Source organism: Ambystoma mexicanum, chromosome 2p (genome assembly GCF_040938575.1).
Source record: "Ambystoma mexicanum isolate Mex_15411 chromosome 2p, UKY_AmexF1_1, whole genome shotgun sequence".
Lineage (NCBI taxonomy): Eukaryota > Metazoa > Chordata > Amphibia > Caudata > Ambystomatidae > Ambystoma > Ambystoma mexicanum.
Genome location: NC_090923.1, coordinates 1,174,240,326 through 1,174,260,967, shown reverse-complemented (window position 1 = coordinate 1,174,260,967; position 20,642 = coordinate 1,174,240,326). Strand labels below are relative to the sequence as shown.

At 46.8% G+C, this 20,642-nt stretch overlaps 1 protein-coding gene across 1 annotated transcript in view; it reads right to left on the bottom strand.

Annotated features, from left to right (window-relative positions):
* GNL3L (G protein nucleolar 3 like) overlaps window positions 1–20,642 on the bottom strand; it is a 608,820-nt gene that overhangs the window by 239,737 nt on the left and 348,441 nt on the right. Inside the window, exons 10-11 of the mRNA XM_069645327.1 lie at window positions 8,027–8,204; window positions 7,787–7,929 (exon numbers count right to left, since the gene is read on the bottom strand). Of these exons, the coding sequence (XP_069501428.1) occupies window positions 7,787–7,929; window positions 8,027–8,204 (321 nt within the window). The remainder of the gene's footprint in view (window positions 1–7,786; window positions 7,930–8,026; window positions 8,205–20,642) is intronic.

The window sequence follows — 20,642 nt, the reverse complement described above, 5'->3', positions numbered from 1 at the left end:
TTTGAGAAAAAACATGAAAAAATAGCACTAACGCTCGAGAGCAATAGCACGAGGATCCCAACACATGAACGTGCGGTAAAAATCTGAAGATGGCTGCCAGAGGCGGTGCTTAGGTAGAGAGCAGTCATTGGCTGTGGTCAGTATGACGCAGAGACCAGTGATTGTTTATTACTACGAAAGACAGATCAGAAACGAAACTGATACTGGTTTTTTCTTTACCGAGGATTCCCAGCCTGACGACGGGGAATATTCATGAGCATGTGAATCCATGCCAGACCCCATGCTGGAGAAGCAACTTTGTGAGCATGCGTATTTAGTGAACTACCATCTCAGAAGAGAGTTTGTAAAGGAATTTCCTCTTCCCAACCACTGCAATTCTTTATAAATCTGTAAAAGGTGCATTTTCCAAAGACATAGGTTAAAAAAAATATGTTATATGTTATAAAGAGAACTCATCAACCAATCCAAGACTTCAACATCTGCCAGAGTAACTTGCACACACACTTCTGTGCAGAGAATAATGTGTGTTTTATTCCACTGGAAAAACATAAGAGATATTTGTTTTTGTAACCCACATAATGATCTGGCTGTCAATTAATTCAGACAGAATACAACATTTGCAGATGGATTAATGGCAATTAAAAGCAATGTGTCAAAAAACATGCCAATAGGAGTTCCAGTGCCACTTCAATGAAGTAATGCAAGGGGCAGGAGAACATGCTACTAATAATGTGTTTAAGAATGATAATTGCATCAGAATAGCTGCACCTCTGAATATGATTATCAAAAATCCTGTGCCTCTGCTTACTATCCACATTACGCTGTCCTGTGAGTTGTGATAACACAAGTCTTACAGCTAAGAGACATATATACACTATCCATTTTACTCCCTCAAAAAAGGAAAACGTGCCTGTTTAGTGCAGTCCAACTGGTGTGGGACTACAGACAACTTATCTCCTTGGTATTAGTTAACCCACCTTTTAATATGAGCCTGTACTACACGAGTTGGTAGTGTGACTGAGCAGCCAAGTTTATCTTAAGAGGGATAATCTGAGCTGTAGAGCTGTACAATGAAATCAGTAAATACAAGTAAACACTTAGTTATTTAATACATATTTATTTATTTATAAATACACAGATATTTAAAGCATTCTTTTAAAAGCAGTAATTAGCTGTAACATTAATCCCAAGTTAGGATTCAATTCAAACAGTGAACAATAAAACAGGTGAATAAGTCATTCATATGTTACACATGTTCCAGCACCCAAGGGTGACGTCATTTGAGGTCAGTATAGCATTTAGTATCACCTTTGCAATATTGAGTTTTTAAGGAAAGAAAGATTAGGGTTAGATCAGAACAGAATGATAGGTTGCTCTTCTTCTTAGAAAAATGTTCTTAAATAGTCAGTGTTCAAAAGAGAAATCACAGCAACTCAAGAGGAGTCACCTTTAGAAAACACAAGCAGGTAAGCAGGTAAATTGAGGTCAACATAGTGTAGGGCTAAATCGCACTCCCAAAGAATGGAAGCAGCCCAAATGGCAAAAGGATAAAATACCCCCAAACCCTACAGCACCTTGAGAATGAAGAAAGTGTTCCATCTGTTTGCCTTCACGATGCAGTGCAGTAGACCCTTGTTCCTGGTCCTTGGTCGTGGAGACAAAAGGGAGGACGTCTGGCAGGCTCCTGCGGCAGCACTCGAAAGAGGGACTCAACAGCAATGGATTCTTGTAGATTAAGTGGCTCTTTTTCTCAGCGCCAATGAAGAAGTAAAAGCTCAGTTTAGGATTTCCTTGATCCCTCGGTCCTGAGGTCCTGGACTCTGGTGAGGGGACTCTGGACACAGATTTCTTGCTTATGTAGAGTCCTCAGGATGCCCACGCAGATCTGGCCGGATTCAGACTTCGGAAGACAATGCACTCACAAGTGGTTGAGATACCCCATGTATTGAGCTTCTGCAGCGTAGGAAAGTCACAGCAGTTTGGGGGTTGACAAAAAAAGTTTGTCTCGAGGCTGGTTGGGAGGAAGTTGTCCTTTACGGGTCTACACTGACGATTCGAAAACAGGGTCAGTACATCTGAAGGGCTTCACCGGGCACTTGAGGTCCAGGACGGTGCTGCTGGCGTCTTCTCTCGTCTTCTGCTTCGGATGTTGTCCTCCAGTGGTCGACTCTGCTGTTAGTCCCAAAAACCTTGTTTTTTTGCAAATTCCCATTCATTCACAGCCCCAGTCTGTCAATCACCCAGCAAGGTGGCTGTCCTTATAGGACAGCCAGCCGGCCAATTGGAACTTGTCTCACTCAGGTACACCTAGAGACAAAGGACTGGGAAGTTTTGGGAACCTCCCTCACTTCCTGCCTTACCAGACACACTGGAGCCTGGGTGGGCTCAGGGCCCAAGCCCGCCAAAGGCAAACTACACAAAGGACTCAAACTTGATGCAAACAGAGTAAAGCCTAGAAAAAAGGAACTAACAAGAAATGGCAAAAAAAGAAGACGGGCCATTTTGAGAAAATGGTCTCCCTTGTGTGCAGCAATGCAGCTGTGGGGTCAGCCTGCAGATACATGTCACAAAGTAGTAAAAATGAAACCACTGCCACCAGACATTCAAGTGACTTAGTGTAACAAATTGTTACATGAGGAATGGGTTAAAGGAAGTACTATGTAACCCCCCCAGCACTCCACATAGGGTGGTGTGTGCTGGACCCATAAAGTAAAGGTAAGTAAGGGGTCATCTTAATATTCTTGGGAACAGTAGTTCACCCAAAAAAATGTAGTCAAACATTAGGAGAAGTCCAAGGGACCTCAGTGGCACTGCACAAAAGGTGCTGTGTGTCACAATGTACGAGCAGATGTAAGGAACATAGAAAATCATAGTCAGGAAAACACATGAGGAAGAGAGAAAAAGGTCCCACTCACTAAGGAGTAAACATTAAAAGCCCTGAGTCCAGTAAAAGAGCTGGGGGTCTCCAATGTTAAAGGGAATAGGCAAAGAAATGAAAATTGGGCCTACAAGTGCCTAACAAAAATGAGAAACAATCGCCATATACGCCTACCCCACCCCCAGCTACAACACACAAAGCTCCACGTATATTTGTTTGAATCAGTGACCAGCAGAACAGTGGCATAGGAAGAAACTATTAATGCCCGATCCCAAGAGGAATTTTAAAGGGGAAAGAACATCTTTTAATTAGCACATAGTAACCCTTATTGGCAAAGCCAATTACTTTTTCACTCTCTGAAAAATCATTTGGCTCCAAGTAGGGAGCAAAATATGATTAGAGCCTTGCTTGTAACCCCGACATAGAATGTGAAATGACAGAACATAAGGATGTCTATAGTTTTGCCCACCCTTCCGCACCAGAGCCTGGGCAAAATTAAACAAGAGCCTTATTGAGGTTTATTATGGATCGCTCTTGAAGAAAATCACATGTATATGTATTTTAAGTTAATAGCATCAATTCTGAAGAATGCAAAATATTGAGTGCCTTCTTCTGTAACTATGGATCCCTCTTCTGTAATTCTTTATCAGTTAAATAAGATGCAGGGAGATGCTATAGACGATACACATAAGCACATAATTATATTGAAAGGCCCTCAGCAACTGAGCATTGAAAGAAAAAGAAGGTGCTGTTTTCTAGAACGTTACTAGAATGTTCTATCCTTTAGCAAACAAGCAACACATTTCCTTCAGTGTAGTGCCAAAACGTTTTACTTGGTTTTTGAATTTGCTGCTTTGTTCATCACCCGCAAGAAGTGTGCACCTGTCTCTTCAGTCCATACCCTTTCCTGACCCTGTGGTAGCCTCCAATACTGGTTGATAGTGCACTGTAAAAAGTGATGGATTGTAACAGTAAACAATTACTGAGATATTTGCAGACACTTTGCAAGCAAGGCATATGCCTCAACATGATAGTGTGCATTTTAAGAATTTCATGACTCTGCATGTACACAATTACTTTGCAGTGCATACAAGATTATTTGCAGCATACCCTACCTTTATATCATTGTGTAGGATTACACAAGTGCTCAGTGAAACAGTTTTTTTTTATGGCTGTGAGTTACCAAATGTGTGAAGGTCTATGCCCAATGGCACTCTGAACACTTGGAAAGGATGTAGATTGTGTGAAAAGCATTCTACTATCTGAATATACGGTGCCCTAATACCATAGGCCCGTAATGCCAGGTACAGTCCATACCCATTATACCCTGTAGGCCAAGTAAATGATATTGCAATGTTGCTCTCCACTTACAGGGCAATGGTGCGACCAATGCTAAAGTAGGAGACTCTGTGCTTCACATGTGGCTTCTCAAAATCCTTAGAGGGCAAATAAATATTTGAGTTTTATAATGCATTAACTTGCAAGAGGACCGCTTCAGAACACTTGCGTGTCATATGTACAAAGTAGACTAAGTGTGGGATAAGGTTACACATCGATGTTGTCGGATTACTTACAGCTAGTATCCTATATTTGAGCTGGAATATAAAGACTAGTTCGTTATTTTAAGAAAAAGAAAAGGTAATTGCTGTGGCTTGTGCCGTTTTAAATCTGTTTGAATATGATGGGATAGGTGAGAATGGTCTTTGTGCGCTGCTAAAAATCTTCTGAGCGGCACCCAGAAGGAAGTTGGGCAAGCCACATGTGCACAGCTTAGTGGGAACATTGCAGGCAAGTAATAACTTTGTAACTTATTCTAGTTTAGGAATATACAGTTACAGCACCAACACAAAGCAAGTAAGTACTTTGCAACAGTAGTTATATTTTCTTTACAGAGGCCTTATACTTTAGCAGTCCTTCACTAATCTAGGGCATGAGTGTTCTGAGGCAGGAGGAGGATCCTTGTGGTCCTGGGGCCAGCAGTAGGAACAAACTAAGAATATCAGAGTTCCAGAGGATTTCTCAGCTAACAAGTAACAGACTTTAGAGTTGGTAGAAGTGTTCAGGGACTTCGTAGAAGGCTCCCTAGATGCGTACCAGCGTTAGGACTGGGCAAACTCCCAACTACATGAATCACCACCCTAGCCACACAGTACCTCAACAGTGAAGAAGCCTTCATGATGCAGCAGCACAGGACTCAGTCTCAGGATTCTTAGTCGTGCGGACGAAAGAAAGGACACTTGATGGAAGTTGCAGCAGCAGTCGAGAGAAAAAGGCTCCCAGCAGAGGATTCTTCAGGGCTGCTCGCAGCTCTGTGGATTTGGCACCCTTTTCAATGTACCAGATGAACGCTCGTCGTCTTCTCGATACACCTCGCTATCTCGGTCCAGCATTCTGGTTAGGGGACTTAAAGGAGAGGAATCTTGCTTCTGGAAGTCCAGCAGGAGTACACCGAAGTTTCAGGGAGATTCGTTCACGGGAATACATTACACAGCACTCAGCTCCGGGGTCCCAGGGTATTGGTGGTTAGCAGCCCAGGAAAGTTGCAGTCGTGGGATGACCCGAAATGCAGGTCTTAAGACTGATTGGCCCCACCAGTCTAAGGGTCTGAGTCGTAGTGTTCGGGACTCCTCTTTGGCACGGAAGAAGCAGTCAGTACATGCAGTGGTTACACGGCAGGCATCTGCGGCCGCTGTGATCAGATACAGCAGTCTTCTCTTCTTCCTCACCGGATTCAGCTCCAGTGGTTGACTTATCTTCAGCTACCAGGTCCAGGCCATTTATCCAGGAACCCAGCCAATCGGCACACATACTACATTCAAACCTTGGGAGGTGGCTATCCTTTAGAGGCACAAAGTTTGGGGATCCATAGAACTATGGAGGCAAATTTCGAAAAATCTTTCCAAACAGCAGCACCGAAAATCGCTGGGCCCCCGTGCTCTGCATCTTGCTTCTGTTGAAGGAGGTACAGAGGCTTAAAGTGCAGAGCTCACATTCGGTGCTGGGCTTCGGCGTGTGGCTAGTCAGTGGTTCCGTGCTCTGGCAAGACTGTTTCCTGAAACTGGACAGCCCTGGAACGATGAAAAACAACCACCATCTTGTCTATGACCTCAAAGAACACGATGAAGGCGTAGATCAGCAATGGCCACTTTGAAGAAATGGCAGAGGAATACCCTGGTGGCCGAAACAAATAAGTTGGTCCTGCAAGGCCCCTCTTTGTGCTGGAGAGCTGCAACTGCACTGGGACGGTTGAATAAAACAATGCTAGTTGGCTGCAATGGTGAGTTCTGGGTCTTTGGCCGGATGCTCCTCTACGTAGGGGTCTAGCGTTGAATGACTAGCTGATGAATGTCCTCTTATATCCACGATTCAAGCTGGTGTTGCCCTAAAGCTCACCAATGGTAAAGATCTGCACCATTCAAACTGGCAGGGGCTGTCCAATAATGGACCTCATCTGCCCAGCAACAGGAACACGTGTGCAAGGATGTTGACTGAAACCAGTGTCCCAGTCCCCACATCTGGCCACACACATACACCACCTCTTTGCCCAAGAAAGGGCTTACCATATATGACAATTCTAGCCCTTAGAGGGCAGGCAGAAGGTCAGAATACAAGAAGGCCAAAGGACAGGCAGAAATCTTGGGGTACCCACTTTTTATAGTATCAAGGCACTAAAAGGCATCGAGCAAAAAAATTTGAGAGTCCATTAAAAGAAACCGTAGAAAAAGATCTGCTGCCACCAGCCAGTCTTGGACATATCATGCAAGTACCACAAAGTTATGAAAAACAAAGTATCCCTATTGCATCTGTGAGGTGAAGCGTGCAATGTAAAATAAACAGAGAATCTCACATTGGAGAACAGAGTTCCTATGCATCGATAGCCATAGGGACTGATCAGTGCCCCCAAAACAGATCAGTTTAGCAAGGCAAGTGAAGTAAAGGCTTCACTAGCCTTCAAAAGTCAAGACAGGCACAAAACTACAGCAATACGTTAGGGGGAGGTTCTATAGAGGACTGTAATTATAAAATTGATATGCTGTGTCATAAATGACTAGGCCAGAATATTGCTATACTGACATGAGCAAAGGAGAAAAATGCCTATTGAACATTCTAGTGTCTTTTTTTAAATGTTATCTGGTCAGATTTTGTCATGATAAAGTGATCAACAATAATTATCACAGGGTGACTGCCACCCCCACTTTTTCAAAACAAAGTTCAGCTTTTCATAGCTTTCAGGTTTTTATGCGTTTCTTTATCTCAGAGAAAATGGCCGGTCAGCGAGCAGGAATCTTTAACCCATTCCTACCTCTGTGCTATGGAGTACCATTGAACATGCAATAGCTTTAGTCAATTACTACAGGGAACAGACTTAAACATGCCCCTGTAGCAGGGATCACAACCCAGAGGCAAAATAAATGGCTAAAACTAGAGTGAGCAAGACTGAAAACCTGGCTTGTTGTAGAGGACCAGGGAACAGTAGGGTGGTGGGTTAGACTTGGCATCACTGCACAGGTACACAAAACAGACCAAGCCTCTAGAACCCACCACATTGCGCCACAAACGCCATTAAGAAAGGTTATTTTAAGTTTTCATTTGAAATGCTCTTGATTCAGTTTTCACTGGTGGCATTCGCTTATAAAAAAATTTGTATCCCCAGCTCGAGACTTGGTTTTGTATGGCTGCATGTGAGCATGACTTTATATTTTAGCTAGTGAGTCTTGTTTATGTTCACTTTACAATTTAGTTCACTTGCACAGCAGACTCGCTATGCTTGGATTTGAAACGCTCACCCTTTTCCGTGCGTCACTCACAATTACATGGATCACATATCTACTTTTAATTTCCCCTTGTGCTCCGATACAAGTCGGTTCATGCTACAGCATCGCCCTCCCAGATTGGAGATATGCTTACTTGGTCCAGTCGGTCAAGACGGTCTTGGCTGCCTTCTCATGATCAGGTACACCGCCTTTCCTCAGCTTGCCCTGCCTCTTGGACAGAAGGGCTAAGAATTCCATGGTGTTCTTGAAGTCGGGAACATTATAATGCTGCATGATCTGCAAATGCAAGAGAAATGCTTTAGCAGGCTATGTAGATACTTATATGATGAATCCAGAACAACGAATCAGTGTGTCCCAGAAATAAGCCCATTACCTGCTGCTTGTTACAGCGCCTCAAAATAGCCTCCACCGGCCCCACAGGGTCAACCAGCTGCTCAATCTTTATGCAGTTGCGCAGGATCATAGCTGCATCAGAAGTGGAGGTGGCCATAACAATACCAGGACAGTCCAGCAGCTTTATGTGCTTGTCCAAGTGCACCTGTTGGAGGCATCTGGGAAGCACATCATAGACAGAGATTAGAGACCGTCCCCAGTAAAAGCTACCAGGATGGAGCATTGTTTGCACCAGTCTTATGACGAGATAGCTGTAGCCTAAGCTAAACTACACCATGATAATGGCATAATGCAATTCTTGCATACCTCATATATGTAAATGCAGTAGAGAGAAGTATATCCCAGTTTAGGTGTGGCTTAAAAGAAAGTGGCCAGATTAGGATGTCTCATGGAGGGAATAGATACTGTTTACAGAAAGGATGGTAACTTAATGGAGCATGAGTGAGTATATTGGTAAGATGATTTAAAAGAGCATGGGACACACAGAGGTGTAGCCTAGTGCTTGAGGAAATATCTGGTGACCAGGCAAATCCAGCCCACGGAGGAATAGGAAGAAAGATGATGGGCATATCTACTATCAATATCACGGTTTCATTGGGAATGAGGAGTTTGGTTTACATGTCGAACTACAGGGATGTGGAGACCAGTAATTCATAGGCAAATGCACATCACAAGTAGCAGAGCGGTCTGCATTTAACATGTACATAATTGGGAAGGTCCTATGCACTTTAGATTTGCAAACAGCAGGGCTTCTAATGCAAGTAATTCTGGGGTATTCAATGGGTACAAATGACTGCACTAGTTCAAGACTGTCCTATTATGAAATAAGCAGAGACGGTACATCAAGGAATGTAACACTAAACAAATGAATGTAGCATGAGTGTAATCGCCTGAGATCAGTTTGAAAATGCTAACTTTCTTGTACTGGAAATCCCTTATTACACAAGGTATTCATTGCATATTGTTTCTTACAGATTCTTTAGGGAGGCGTTTGCACAACCCGCTGGTGATGGCTGTGTAGCTCTATAATCTGGATTCAGGACAGTGCTTCTCACCTAAAGGAATGTCCATACGCTCTAATGGGAGGTGGACGAAAAGTCAGGCCCAACTGGAGTTGGGCCTGACTTTTCGTCCACCTCCCAGGGAGGGAGGAAGGAAGGCTACTAGTGATGTACCACACAGTTAACCCAGAAAACACACCAAACTGGCATACTGAAGAATTTACACTTTCGAAAAACCACACATCTCTATAATGTCAACTAAGTTGCTAAAACATAACAGATTGTGTAAACATTGTGCATGTATAAAAAACAGACCCAAGCCACTTCTAAACTCTGTGTTGCCTATTACCTCGAAGGTGCAAAGGAAGAAAAGAGCAACCTTAGCCAGCGAATTGGGTTCTCCTTTGAGATTCTTTCACCATCCTTAACAACTACTGTTCTTAAGGATAGAGGGATACTTTGGATCCTTCCAAAACTTTATCCTATGAGAGATTAGCACACACCACCCTATGTGGAGTGCTAAGGGGATACATAGTATCAATAGTTAACCCAACCTTTGGTATAAGCATGTACTACACAAGTTGGTAGAGTGACTGAGCAGCCAGTCTTATCCCTTCTATTGGTCAATGCGAGCGGTAGGGTTGTTATACAGAGATTCACAGTGACAAGTACCCAAATAAATCACTTAAACTCAAGGTTTCTTGATTAAACAATGATTTATTAATTTAACAATCAGTTGAATAAGCCTTCTTTAGAAAGGAGCAAATATATGTAACACAAAAATATACTTCAAAACTACACACTCAGTTTCAGTAAATCAATAGATACCCATTGGGGATGGCACACAGACACTTCATACACCCTGAGGTGACAAATAACTAGGACACTGTGGACATTGATGTATCACTGGTACATTTAGAGCAATACTGAGGGTAGTGTCAAAAAGGAAAAGAGGAGGGAATAAAACAATGGTTAACAAATAGTCTTAAACAGGTAAGTACTTTTAGAACCCTAAAGGGTATGTAGTGTACGTGAAATGCGCACGTAGACATAAATTGCAGTAGATAATACTTGAATTTTAAATTCAGAATCCATGACAATATCAGAAAATATTCATGGATAAAGCCATTGGATAGGTGTAAAAAGATTTTAATCCAAGCACAGCCAACACGTGTTTCGACCACTGGGTCGTTATCAAGGCAGTCTAGTAATGCTGGGCAAATTCCCTAGTAGGTTATTAGTTCTTGAATAGAATAACTGAATATTGGCTGCAAGGATGAATCCTCAGTCACAGAAACCCTTGTAGTAGGTCATCAGAATTCATGGCATAGGTGCCCGATTAGAAATATGTAGTAGTGCACAATGGCCAGTCTGTCAGTCTGAAGCTCCCTTAATAGAAGCTTTCCAATAGAAGGGATAAATCCCACACGGTTGACAGCAATACCCTCATTGCTGTCAACCATGTGGGATTTATCCCTTCTATTGGAAATCCGAGGTATTGATACCTCTTTAATTAAGGAAGCTTCAGACTGACAGACTGGCCATTGTGCCCTACTACATATTTCTAATCAGGCACCTATGCCATGAATTCTGATGACCTACTACAAGGGTTTCTGTGACTGAGGATTCATCCTTGCAGTGCAATATTCAGTTATTCTATTCAAGAACTAATAACCTACTAGGGAATTTGCCCAGCATTACTAGACTGCCTTGATAACGACCCAGTGGTCGAAACACGTGTCGGCTGTGCTTGGATTAAAATCTTTTTACACCTATCCAATGGCTTTATCCATGAATATTTTCTGATATTGTCATGGATTCTGAATTTAAAATTCAAGTATTATCTACTGCAATTTATGTCTACGTGCGCATTTCACGTACACTCCATACCCTTTAGTGCTCATCACTTTGGAGGTTCTGAGGGGAACCTTCTGCGTACTTTCTGCTGCATTCAGACAAGGCTATAGAAAGTTCAGCGCACCACGCCAGTTATCCCCCCAAGTTCTGGTGTTTGTACTTTTTGAAACCTCCAATGAAAAGTAAGTTAACCCTTTCCTGGGGAATAGTTAAAGCACAAAGTCAGAGGTGAACCTGGTAACGTTCTTTCAATGGGATGGTCCGACGACGTATTCCATATCTATGACAGTAATCACCACAGCTGCGCTGCTTTGGAAAATCTTTCGGCGTCTGCGTCCTGCGTCGATGACGTCGATACTCTGTCCTCGAGGGCCTCCATCGAGCCGACGTCACTGGATGTTATAAGTAGGAAGCACGACGCCCGTAGCCTCCGTTGTAGTTTTTTCCAGGAACGTGTGGCACCAATCTTCTGCCAGTGTGACCACAGAAAGCCTTGCAGAAACGTAAGCTACAATCGCATAAGAAATTCTTTAGCGGGGCAGGCAGGGAGGGAGCGATATGGAATATGTCATCGGACCATCCCATCGAAAGAACGTTACCAGGTAAGAGTAACTTTTTCTTCGAGGGGACTGGGTCCTCCAATACATTCCATATCTATGACAGACTCCCAAAGCAATACCAACGTATGGAGGAGGGAAAAAGAATTTAGAATATAGAAATTTAGAATTCCCAATAAAATTGCAGAGTAAAGGACCGCCTTGCCAAAGGTCAGATCCTGCCCATGGATAGAATCTAGGGAGTAGTGTCGTACAAAAGTATGGACCGAAGCCCAAGTGGCTGCTTCATGGATGTTACGAATAGGAATACCCCTCTGCAGGGCAGTAGAGGCAGCAATACCCCTAGTAGAATGGGCCCGTAAGCCTACCGGAGGGTCCTTACCTGCCAAGCGGTAACATTCAGAAATTGCCAAGATAATCCATCTAGACAAAGTCTGCTTAGTAACAGCTTGTCCCAAACGCCTTCCAGCGTAACCTATAAAGAGCTGATCATCCACTCTGACCCGGGACATGCTTGAAATGTAGAAACTTAAAGCTCTCCTAGGATCCAACCTATGGAGCCTCTCCTCTTCCTTACCAGGATGCGGAGGAGGCTAAAATGCCAGAAGAATGACCTTCTGGCTTAAATGAAATTCCAACACCACTTTCGGAAGAAAGGAAGGACGAACTCTAAGGACAACCTTGTCCTTATGAAACACAGTGAAGGGTGGCTTAACTGAAAGTGCCTGCAACTCACTCACTCTGCGAGCAGAAGTGACCGCAACTAAAAATACAGTTTTCAGGGTTAACGGTCTCAAAGGACAAGAATGTAAAGGCTCAAATGGAGCACCCATTAGGAATTTTAGAACAAGGTTCAAATCCCAACCAGGCACCTGGAAAGGTAACGGTGGAAACACATTAGTGAGCCCTTTGAGAAACTGAGAAATAGAAATTTTGAAATAAGAACACTCCTGAGACGAGCGCTTAAATATGGACAGCGTCGCCAGGTAACCTTTAATGGTACCCACTTGCAGGCCCTTGTGGGCTAAGGAAAGCAAAAAAGACAAGACAGAACCACAGGAATGTCACAAGAAAAAGGATCCACATTCTTAACCCTGCACCAGTCGCAGAACTTTCTCCAACGGTACAGGGACTTTGTTGCCGGCCGTCTGGCCGAAAGCAACACCTCCATCACGTCTTCAGGGAGGTCCCAATCCTTATACCTCAACCTTTCAGAAGCCAAGCGTGAAGGTTGAGGGATCCGACCTCTGAATGGAGAACCTGACCCCCCTCCCATGAGAGCAGATCATCTCTGTAGGGAAGACGACGTGGAGGGCAGATGGACAAGTCGAGAAGGTCCGGGTACCACGTCCTCCGGGCCAATGCCGGAGCAATGAGGATCATCCAGGAACCGAACCTCCGTAACCTCCGCAGCACTTGCGGGATGACGGGGACTGGAGGAAACGCGTACAGCAGTGGGATGGACCAATCCACCACAAAAGCGTCTCCTAAGGCTCCTCTTGGAGGAGATGCCCGCGAGCAGAACCTTTCGCACTTCCGGTTGACACTGGAGGCGAAGAGATCCACGTGAGCGGTGCCCCAAAGGGCAAAGATCTCCAGGAGAATCTCCTGAATTAGCACCCACTCGTGAGAGATCGTGGTCTGCCTGCTCAGAGTGTCCGCCGTCTCGTTTTAGTCTCCGGCCAGATGAGCTGCTGAGATCGAAATTTCCTGCTGGATGGCCCAGAACCAGAGCTGCATCGCCTCCCTGCACAGAGGAAGTGACCCTGCCCCCCCTTTTGTTGAGGTAGTGCATGGCCACTGTGTTGTCTGTCAGAATCAGGACATTCTTCCCTCGCACAGTCGGCAGAAAAGCCTCCAGGGCAAGCCTGACGGCCCTCAGCTCCAACAGATTGATATGGAGTCTGGACTCCGACGGAGACCAACGACCGCTGACTGTCAACTCGTTGGCATGAGCTCCCCATCCCGTGAGGGATGCGTCCGTCACCATCATCACCTCCGGCCAGGGTAGCCAAAATAGAGCCCGCCCCCCACATCAGATTGCCTTCGAAGGCCCACCACAGAAGGTCCTGGGCGACCGAGGGCGGCACCTGAACGGGGTCCGACATCCTGCCGGAGGATTGTGACCACTGCATCTTGACAGCCCATTGCAGAGATCTCCTCCGCAACCTGGCCTCTGGCACCAGAAGAATGCAGGATGCCATGAGGCCGAGCAACCTCAAGAACTCGAACGCTGGGAGACTCTGGGCATGTTGAAACTTGTGCACCATCTGATGAATGTGATGAGCCCTCAGCTGGGGAGGAAAACACTGCCCCAGGGACATGTCGAGCGCTGCTCCGATGTACTGGAGCCACTGAGTTGGCGTCAAGTGGGACTTCTTTAAGTTGAGGGAGAAGCCCAGCTTGTGAAGGGAGTGGCAGGTGACGGACAGATGATCCAGGACTTGCTCGGGAGAGCGCGCCCTGATCAACCAATCGTCCAGGTAGGAGTAGACGTGAATCCCCACTCTCCTGAGATACGCTGCCACCACCACGAGCTTGGTGAAGACCCTCGGGGCAGAGGTCAATCCGGACGGCAGGACCCGAAACTGAAAATGCAAGTCGCCAACCGCGAACCTCAGGTACTTCTTGTGCTTGGGATGGATCGGCACATGAAAATGAGCGTCCTTGAGGTCGAGAGACACCAACCAGTCCTGAAGTTGAAGGGCCTGGGACTTGAGAAAGAGTACCCATCTTGAACTTGTCCTTCCCGAGGAGCTTGTTCAAACCGCGCAAGTCCATGATGGGTCTCAATATCCCGTCTTTCTTGAAATAAAAAAATAAGGGGAATACCATCCCTTGTTCCTCTCCGCTACAGGCACCAATTCTATGGTGCCTTTCTCCAGCAGGGATTGTATTTCCTGGGCAAGGAGCGGATCCGGACTCTTCAAAGAGAGATTCCCTGGAGGATTGTTGTGAGGCCTCTGCCGGAAAGGAAGACAGTAGCCGTGGGCTATGATCTCCAGAACCCACACATCTGAAGTAATGGCACGCCACTAAGATGCTGCGCCAGCCTTCCCCCAACCGGCAAACTATGGGACATGGCCTCATGACTGAGCTGAAGCGGCTGCGGCAGTGCCTGAGGGCAAAGAGGCAACTACCCGAGCGGCCTTGGCACCTCGAGTACCCTGTTTTCCACCTCTGGTACACCTACGGTGGCCCCTTTGACTTGCAGCTCCTCTCGATTTACTAAAGGATGAGTAATATCGAAAGGAACCTCCCCTCATTGCTGTCCCCTAGGACGAAAAGGTGGAGGTTGGCGAACTGCAGCGCTCAACGACTTTGCTGCAGCTTTGGAGGTCTGCAACCTCTCAAGGCTCTCGTCAGCCTTGCTGCCAAAAAAGATGTTCACCATCAGAGGACAGGTTGAGGAGCCGGGCTCCCACATCAAGACCAAACCCCGACTTCCGCAACCACGCAAACCTCTGTATTACGGTACTCGCCGCCATGGACCGGCTGACACAATCTGCAACGTCCAGACCAGACTGAACGGACTCACATGGCGTCCTTGCCATCCTGCACAATAGCAAGAAAACCATCCTGTTCCTCCTCTTCGGGAATATGTTCAGCCGCTAACTAAATACAGTTCCACAGAGTGTGCGTGAAACGTGACAAGGCACATGAGTTGGCTGCCTGTAAAGCCATACCCCCTGAAGAAAACACTCACTTCGCCCAGCCATCAAAACGCTTGTCGTCCCTATCAGGAGGGATGGTAGGGTACGACGCCTGCTTTGCTAGGGCGTAGCCGCCTGCACCACCAAACTCTCCGGAGTGGGGTGCGTGGTCAAGTAGCAGGGGTCGCTACTGGCTGGGCGGTATTTTCACGGCAAAGACTTGCCCACTGCCGGGAGACTCTCCGGAGCAGTCCAAGACGCTGCCACCCTTCTTTGCAACGCCATATGGAATGGCAGTACCGAGTCAGTTGGTGGACCTTGGTCGAGGATATCAGTCAGGTCATCCTACAGAAAATCCACTGGTGGCGCAGACCACCCCATGTAATCTGTGACCCTCGACATAAGGCGCCGATACGAGGGCTCGGCATGGGTGTCAGGCTCAGGCCTACAGAACTCCACCTCCGGAGAGGTGTCCAGACCACTGTCGTCGTGCAACGACTGACGCATGTCTTCAGTCTGGCTATGACCAGACAAAATCTCGTCAGGTACCTCATCAGGAACCATACCTTCCTCAGACCCTTCATCCACCTCAGAAATTTAATCCAGAGGCTGGAAAGAGGGCACAGAAAAAGGGACAGACATTTTTAGGCTTGGCCAGAGCCTTTCTAGGGGGTTCCACCGTGCCACAGGGTACCTCCGACAAAGCAGCCTCGAAAGGCGTTGAGGGCGTCGATGGAATAGACGTCGAGCGTGGCGCAGATGGCTTCAACGGCGTCGACACAGTTCTCGAGGGCGGAGCCCCAAGCGTCTTCTTCGACAGCCTGGGCACCGATGGCGTCAACGGCTTCCTCAGAGGCGTAGCCTCGAGAGAGTCCCTCGACGACCTCGGCGCCAATGTCTTCTTCGAAGACCTCACAGGCTCCGACGATCTCGAGGGCGTCGAGGACCGGGACCTGGAACGAGCATGTCTAGAGTGACCATCCTTGTCTGACTGGGACCTCGAAGGCGCCCGGTGATCGCGATGACCGGTCGAGCCCGAAGGCGTGCGAGTGGTGTCTCTGGCACGGTCACGGCCGGCGTCTTTCAACGGCGCGGATGGAACAGAGCCCTGCGACTGAAAAATTGCCATCATCTCCTGCCGAAATTAATCCCATTCCGCAGGAGTGGAATGCTTGTTGGGACAAGCAACCCGCCGACGGGCAGAGTCCTCGGACGAGGACAGGGAAAGCAACCGGTGACGGCGCTTCCGTGAGTGCCTCGAAGAGGCAGAGGAATGATGGCACCTACTCTTGGACCGAGACCCCCCCGGACTTAGGCCGACGATGCGGAGAGCCGCCCCTCGAATCGTCAGTCGAAAGGCCAGTGGATTTCAACTTCCGGGGCTTGGCCACCTTACCTACAGAAGGCTTCTTCTTACGCTCCCGCAAGGCCTTCGATGTAAGCGACTGGCAGTCTACACAGTCATCCGTGTCGTGGTCCTCACCGAGGCACCAGAGGCAAGCAACATGCAAATCTGTCACAGAATTCCCCCTTTCTCACCTGGGAGCGATCCTTGCAGGATTTCTTGGGCGGTATCTTCTTTCGCACGGACCTGGTCTTGTATAAGCCCGCGCAAGCCTCTTCTGACTCCAGCGTGCGTTCAGAGTTCCGGGATTCAGATACTCTGGGATCCAGGAACGATGAAGGTGTGCACACGGCGCACGAGTCCAGGAAACAAGGAAGAAGGAAGAGGGGTATGGGAATGGAATAGGAAGTCCAGGAACAAGGATAACAGAGTAGCGAACTACGGAGCACACGTCTAGTCGCTGCTTGCAATAGCATTGAGACGCGCAGGGCCACGGGCCATTTGTAAAATATGCTACGTCTGACGTAAAGACAGAGGAAGGCGTTCCACGTTAGACGGCCATGTTGGAAGTATCAAGGAGTACAAGCCCCGTTGTGATAAGGACCATGAAGTCCAAAAGGGGCGCATTCTGTGGGTCATGACAGTCAGTCAATGACATCTTGGACCCGCAGTCCCGACACTTCTTAAAACCCGGCCGCGGGGTAGAAGAAGACGAAGACATCATGGATCTTCACAAACGAACAGGTGCAAGGAACTGAAAGAACAGAACTCAGAAGAACCGAGGCGCGTCGAGAACTCCAAAGCGAACACGTTCGCGCAAAAAACGGAATTGAGGCTACGGGCGTCGTGCGTCCTACTTATAACATCCGGTGACGTCGGCTCCACGGAGGCCCTCGAGGACAACGTATCGACGTCATCGACGCAGATTTTACGAAGCAGCACAGCTGTAGTGATTACTGTCCTAGATATGGAATACGTCGGAGGACCCAATCCCCTCGAAGAGTCTTTCAGAGAGCCAGGACAGGCAATGTTAATTGAGCAAAAGTCTAGGTGAACTAAAACACTCCTGGTAGGTAAGTCTTGCACAAAGTTTTAGAAGTCTGAAGAAAATGAAATCACTGTAGGGCCACAATCTGGGAGGCTTGTGATGGGCAAAGCTTCGAGCAACTCTGCAAAGCAACCAAGACAAGTCTCAACTGAGAGCTAGCAAGGCACAAGAGGTAAGCAACCCCCTAGTTTTACAGTACCTTTGATTTGAAGAAAACTGCTTCCAGCTGGCTTCTGCTCCTGTGTAGGTCTGCAGATCCTGTTCCTGGGCCTCAGTCGTAGGGACAAGAGGGAGGACATCTGGGGACTCCTGCACTACGAATGGAAGGTTGGCGGCAGCAATGAGCAAACAAGCGGCACTTCTTGGTTACAGATTCTCGCGGCTCTCGCAAAGAGCACCACTGCGGTTCTCGGATACCTTTATGGATATTCCTCGCATCTGGGGGTCCAGCACTCTGTTGAGGTGGCTCAGGCTTGGTCAGTCCTGCTTCACGGGAGTCCAGAGGATCTTCCTGTAGCTAGGGTCCAACTTAAAAATGATGCACTCGATCTGGTGTTCCTCTCCCTGTTAAATCGATTCCTGCAGCAATGGAAGTACATCCAGCTCCGAAAGGATTTCCAGACGAGTTTGCTTTGGGGTTGATTGGTTTCACCAACCGAAGGGGAGAAGTCGTCCGTTGCAGGGCTTCTCTAGTCGAAGCGAATTCGGAGCTTCACCAATGCAGCAGGGCTTCGCCAGGCAAACCAACGGTCCAAGAGTTGCAGCAAGCATCTCTTCCAAGTTCTTCTTCGGATTGCTTCGTCCTGTGGTCGACTCTGCCTTCCAAGCAAACATCCTCATCTTTTATGCAGGGTTATCCCATTCATTCGCAGCCTAACTGTCACTCGCACAGCAGGGTGGCTGTCCTCCAAAGACAGCCATCCGGCCAATCACCTTTGGGTGCATTCCTGTACCCAATGGGATTAAGAACAGGGAGTTTCAGGCACCTCCCTCACTTCCTGCCTCTGCCTGACACGCTGGAGCCAGAGGTGGGCTTCGCCAGTGAATCCCGCCAAAGACAAAACAAACACGGGACCAAACCTGGTTTGGCGCGCAGAGTAATTCTCAAACACCTTTCCAAAAAGAATAGGTGAAAAAAGAAGACCGGGATCATTTTGACAAAATAGGCACCAATGGGTGCTTTACTGCAGCTGGAATTGCAGCCTGCGGTAGAAACACACAATGGTAGGAAAAAGTAAACCACTGCCACCAGTCATTAATTGTAAAAAGGGTAACAACAATGTGACATGAGAAACTAGACAAAGGGGATACTAAGTAACCCTTCCAGCAATCTATTGTAAGATAGTGTGTGTGCTGGATCTAGAAAGCTACAATGTAAGTAAAGTCAATTTCACTTCACTGCTCTTGGAAACAGTAGTTTATCCAAGATAAGGTATTAAAACCTTTGGGAAATCTGGAAGACGTCCCTGTGCCACTGCACTGAAGGTGCTGTGTGGTACAATGTAAAAGATTATGCCTATGGAGTTTGTCAGACTCCACAACCAAAGGAAACAGTGCTCAAGTCATAGCAAAAATGCATGAGTGGGAAAAAAGGGTCTCGCTCTCTCCAGGTAGAAAATTATCCTAAAAAATCCAGTAAAGGTGCTGGGGGTCTCTCAGAGAGAGAGGAATTAGCATGTTTTTGAGAATTCTCCCTTTACAATATCTTATCAGCGCCTCTCTGAACAATGCTAGTGAACCTACGCCTCCTTTTGTTGAGGTAGTACAAGGCTACTGTGTTATCCTTCATTATCAGGACATTATTTCCCTGTACCGAGGGCAGAAAGGCCTTCAGCGCTAGTCTGATTGCCTTCAGCTCTAAAAGGTTGATGTGTAGGTAGGACTCCGATGGAGACCAATGATCACTGATTGTCAGATCCTTGCCATGAGCTCTCCAACCCGTGAGTGAGGCACTCATAACTACTGTTATCTCTGGCCATGGTTGCCAAAAAGGTTCTCCCTTCAGAATGTTGTCCTTGCAGGCCCACCACAGATGGTCCTGTGCGACTCTGCTTGGAACCTGAAGAAGGTCCAACATATTGCCTGAGAATTGGGACCATTGAGTGCTGAGAGCCAATTGGAAAATCTCATTCTCACGAGTGCCTCTGGCACTAGGAAAATGTAGGGTGCCATGAGGCCAAGCAACCTCAAAAAAGTCAAAGGCTAGAAGACGCTGGGCACTTGTAATTTGGTGACCATCTGCCGAATGTGCTGAGCCCTCACCTCGGATGGTGAGTGTTAGGCAGAATTGCATGCAGTACCCTCTGCGACCACCAAATACAATTAGGACTACAGATGTAAGCAAAACCAACCTTTGGTACAAGTCTGTACTACACTGTTTGTGGTAGCGAGCTGAGCAGCCAGGCTTATTTCAAGAGGGAATGTGAGCAGTAAAAGATGTTACACAGAGGTTTTACAATCACAGTGGTTCAAGTAGACACTTACACTCAAGGTTTCTTGGTAAAACACGTATTGATTTATTACACAATCATTTTAGAAAACATTCACTAGAAGGAGGCAACTTAATATTATACACAAATACACTTCAATACAAAACCAATAAGTTTCTGAGTAAATTAGGCTCCCCTGAAATAGGACAAAAATGGCATTTCAGTAACTTTCAATGGGAGTAAAAAGGCACAAGTTAGCAGAATAGATTACAAATACTTTCTTAGGCAGTGCAAATAGTTTTAGTTCACTAGAGGACACGATTCAGTTCAATAGGCCTAGGCCAAAGTCAATGGACTAGTGTCTTTGATAGGAAGAACAAGTTACTTTCTTACCTGGTAACGTTCTTTCGATGGGATGGTCCGACGACGTATTCCATATCTACGACAGGTAATGTCCAGAGCTGTGCTGCTTCGGAAAATCTTTGGCATCTGTGTCCTGCGTCGATGACGTCAATGTGCCGTCCCCGAGGACCTCCTCAGGCGGCCGACGTCACCCGATGTGATAAGTAGGACGCACGACGCCCATAGCCTCAGTTATAGTTTTTTCCCCAGAACGTGTGCCACCAGTTTTCTGCCAGTCAGACACACAAGGCCTTGCTGAACGCAAGCTGCAATCGCAAAAGAAATTCTGCAGCGGGGAAGGCAG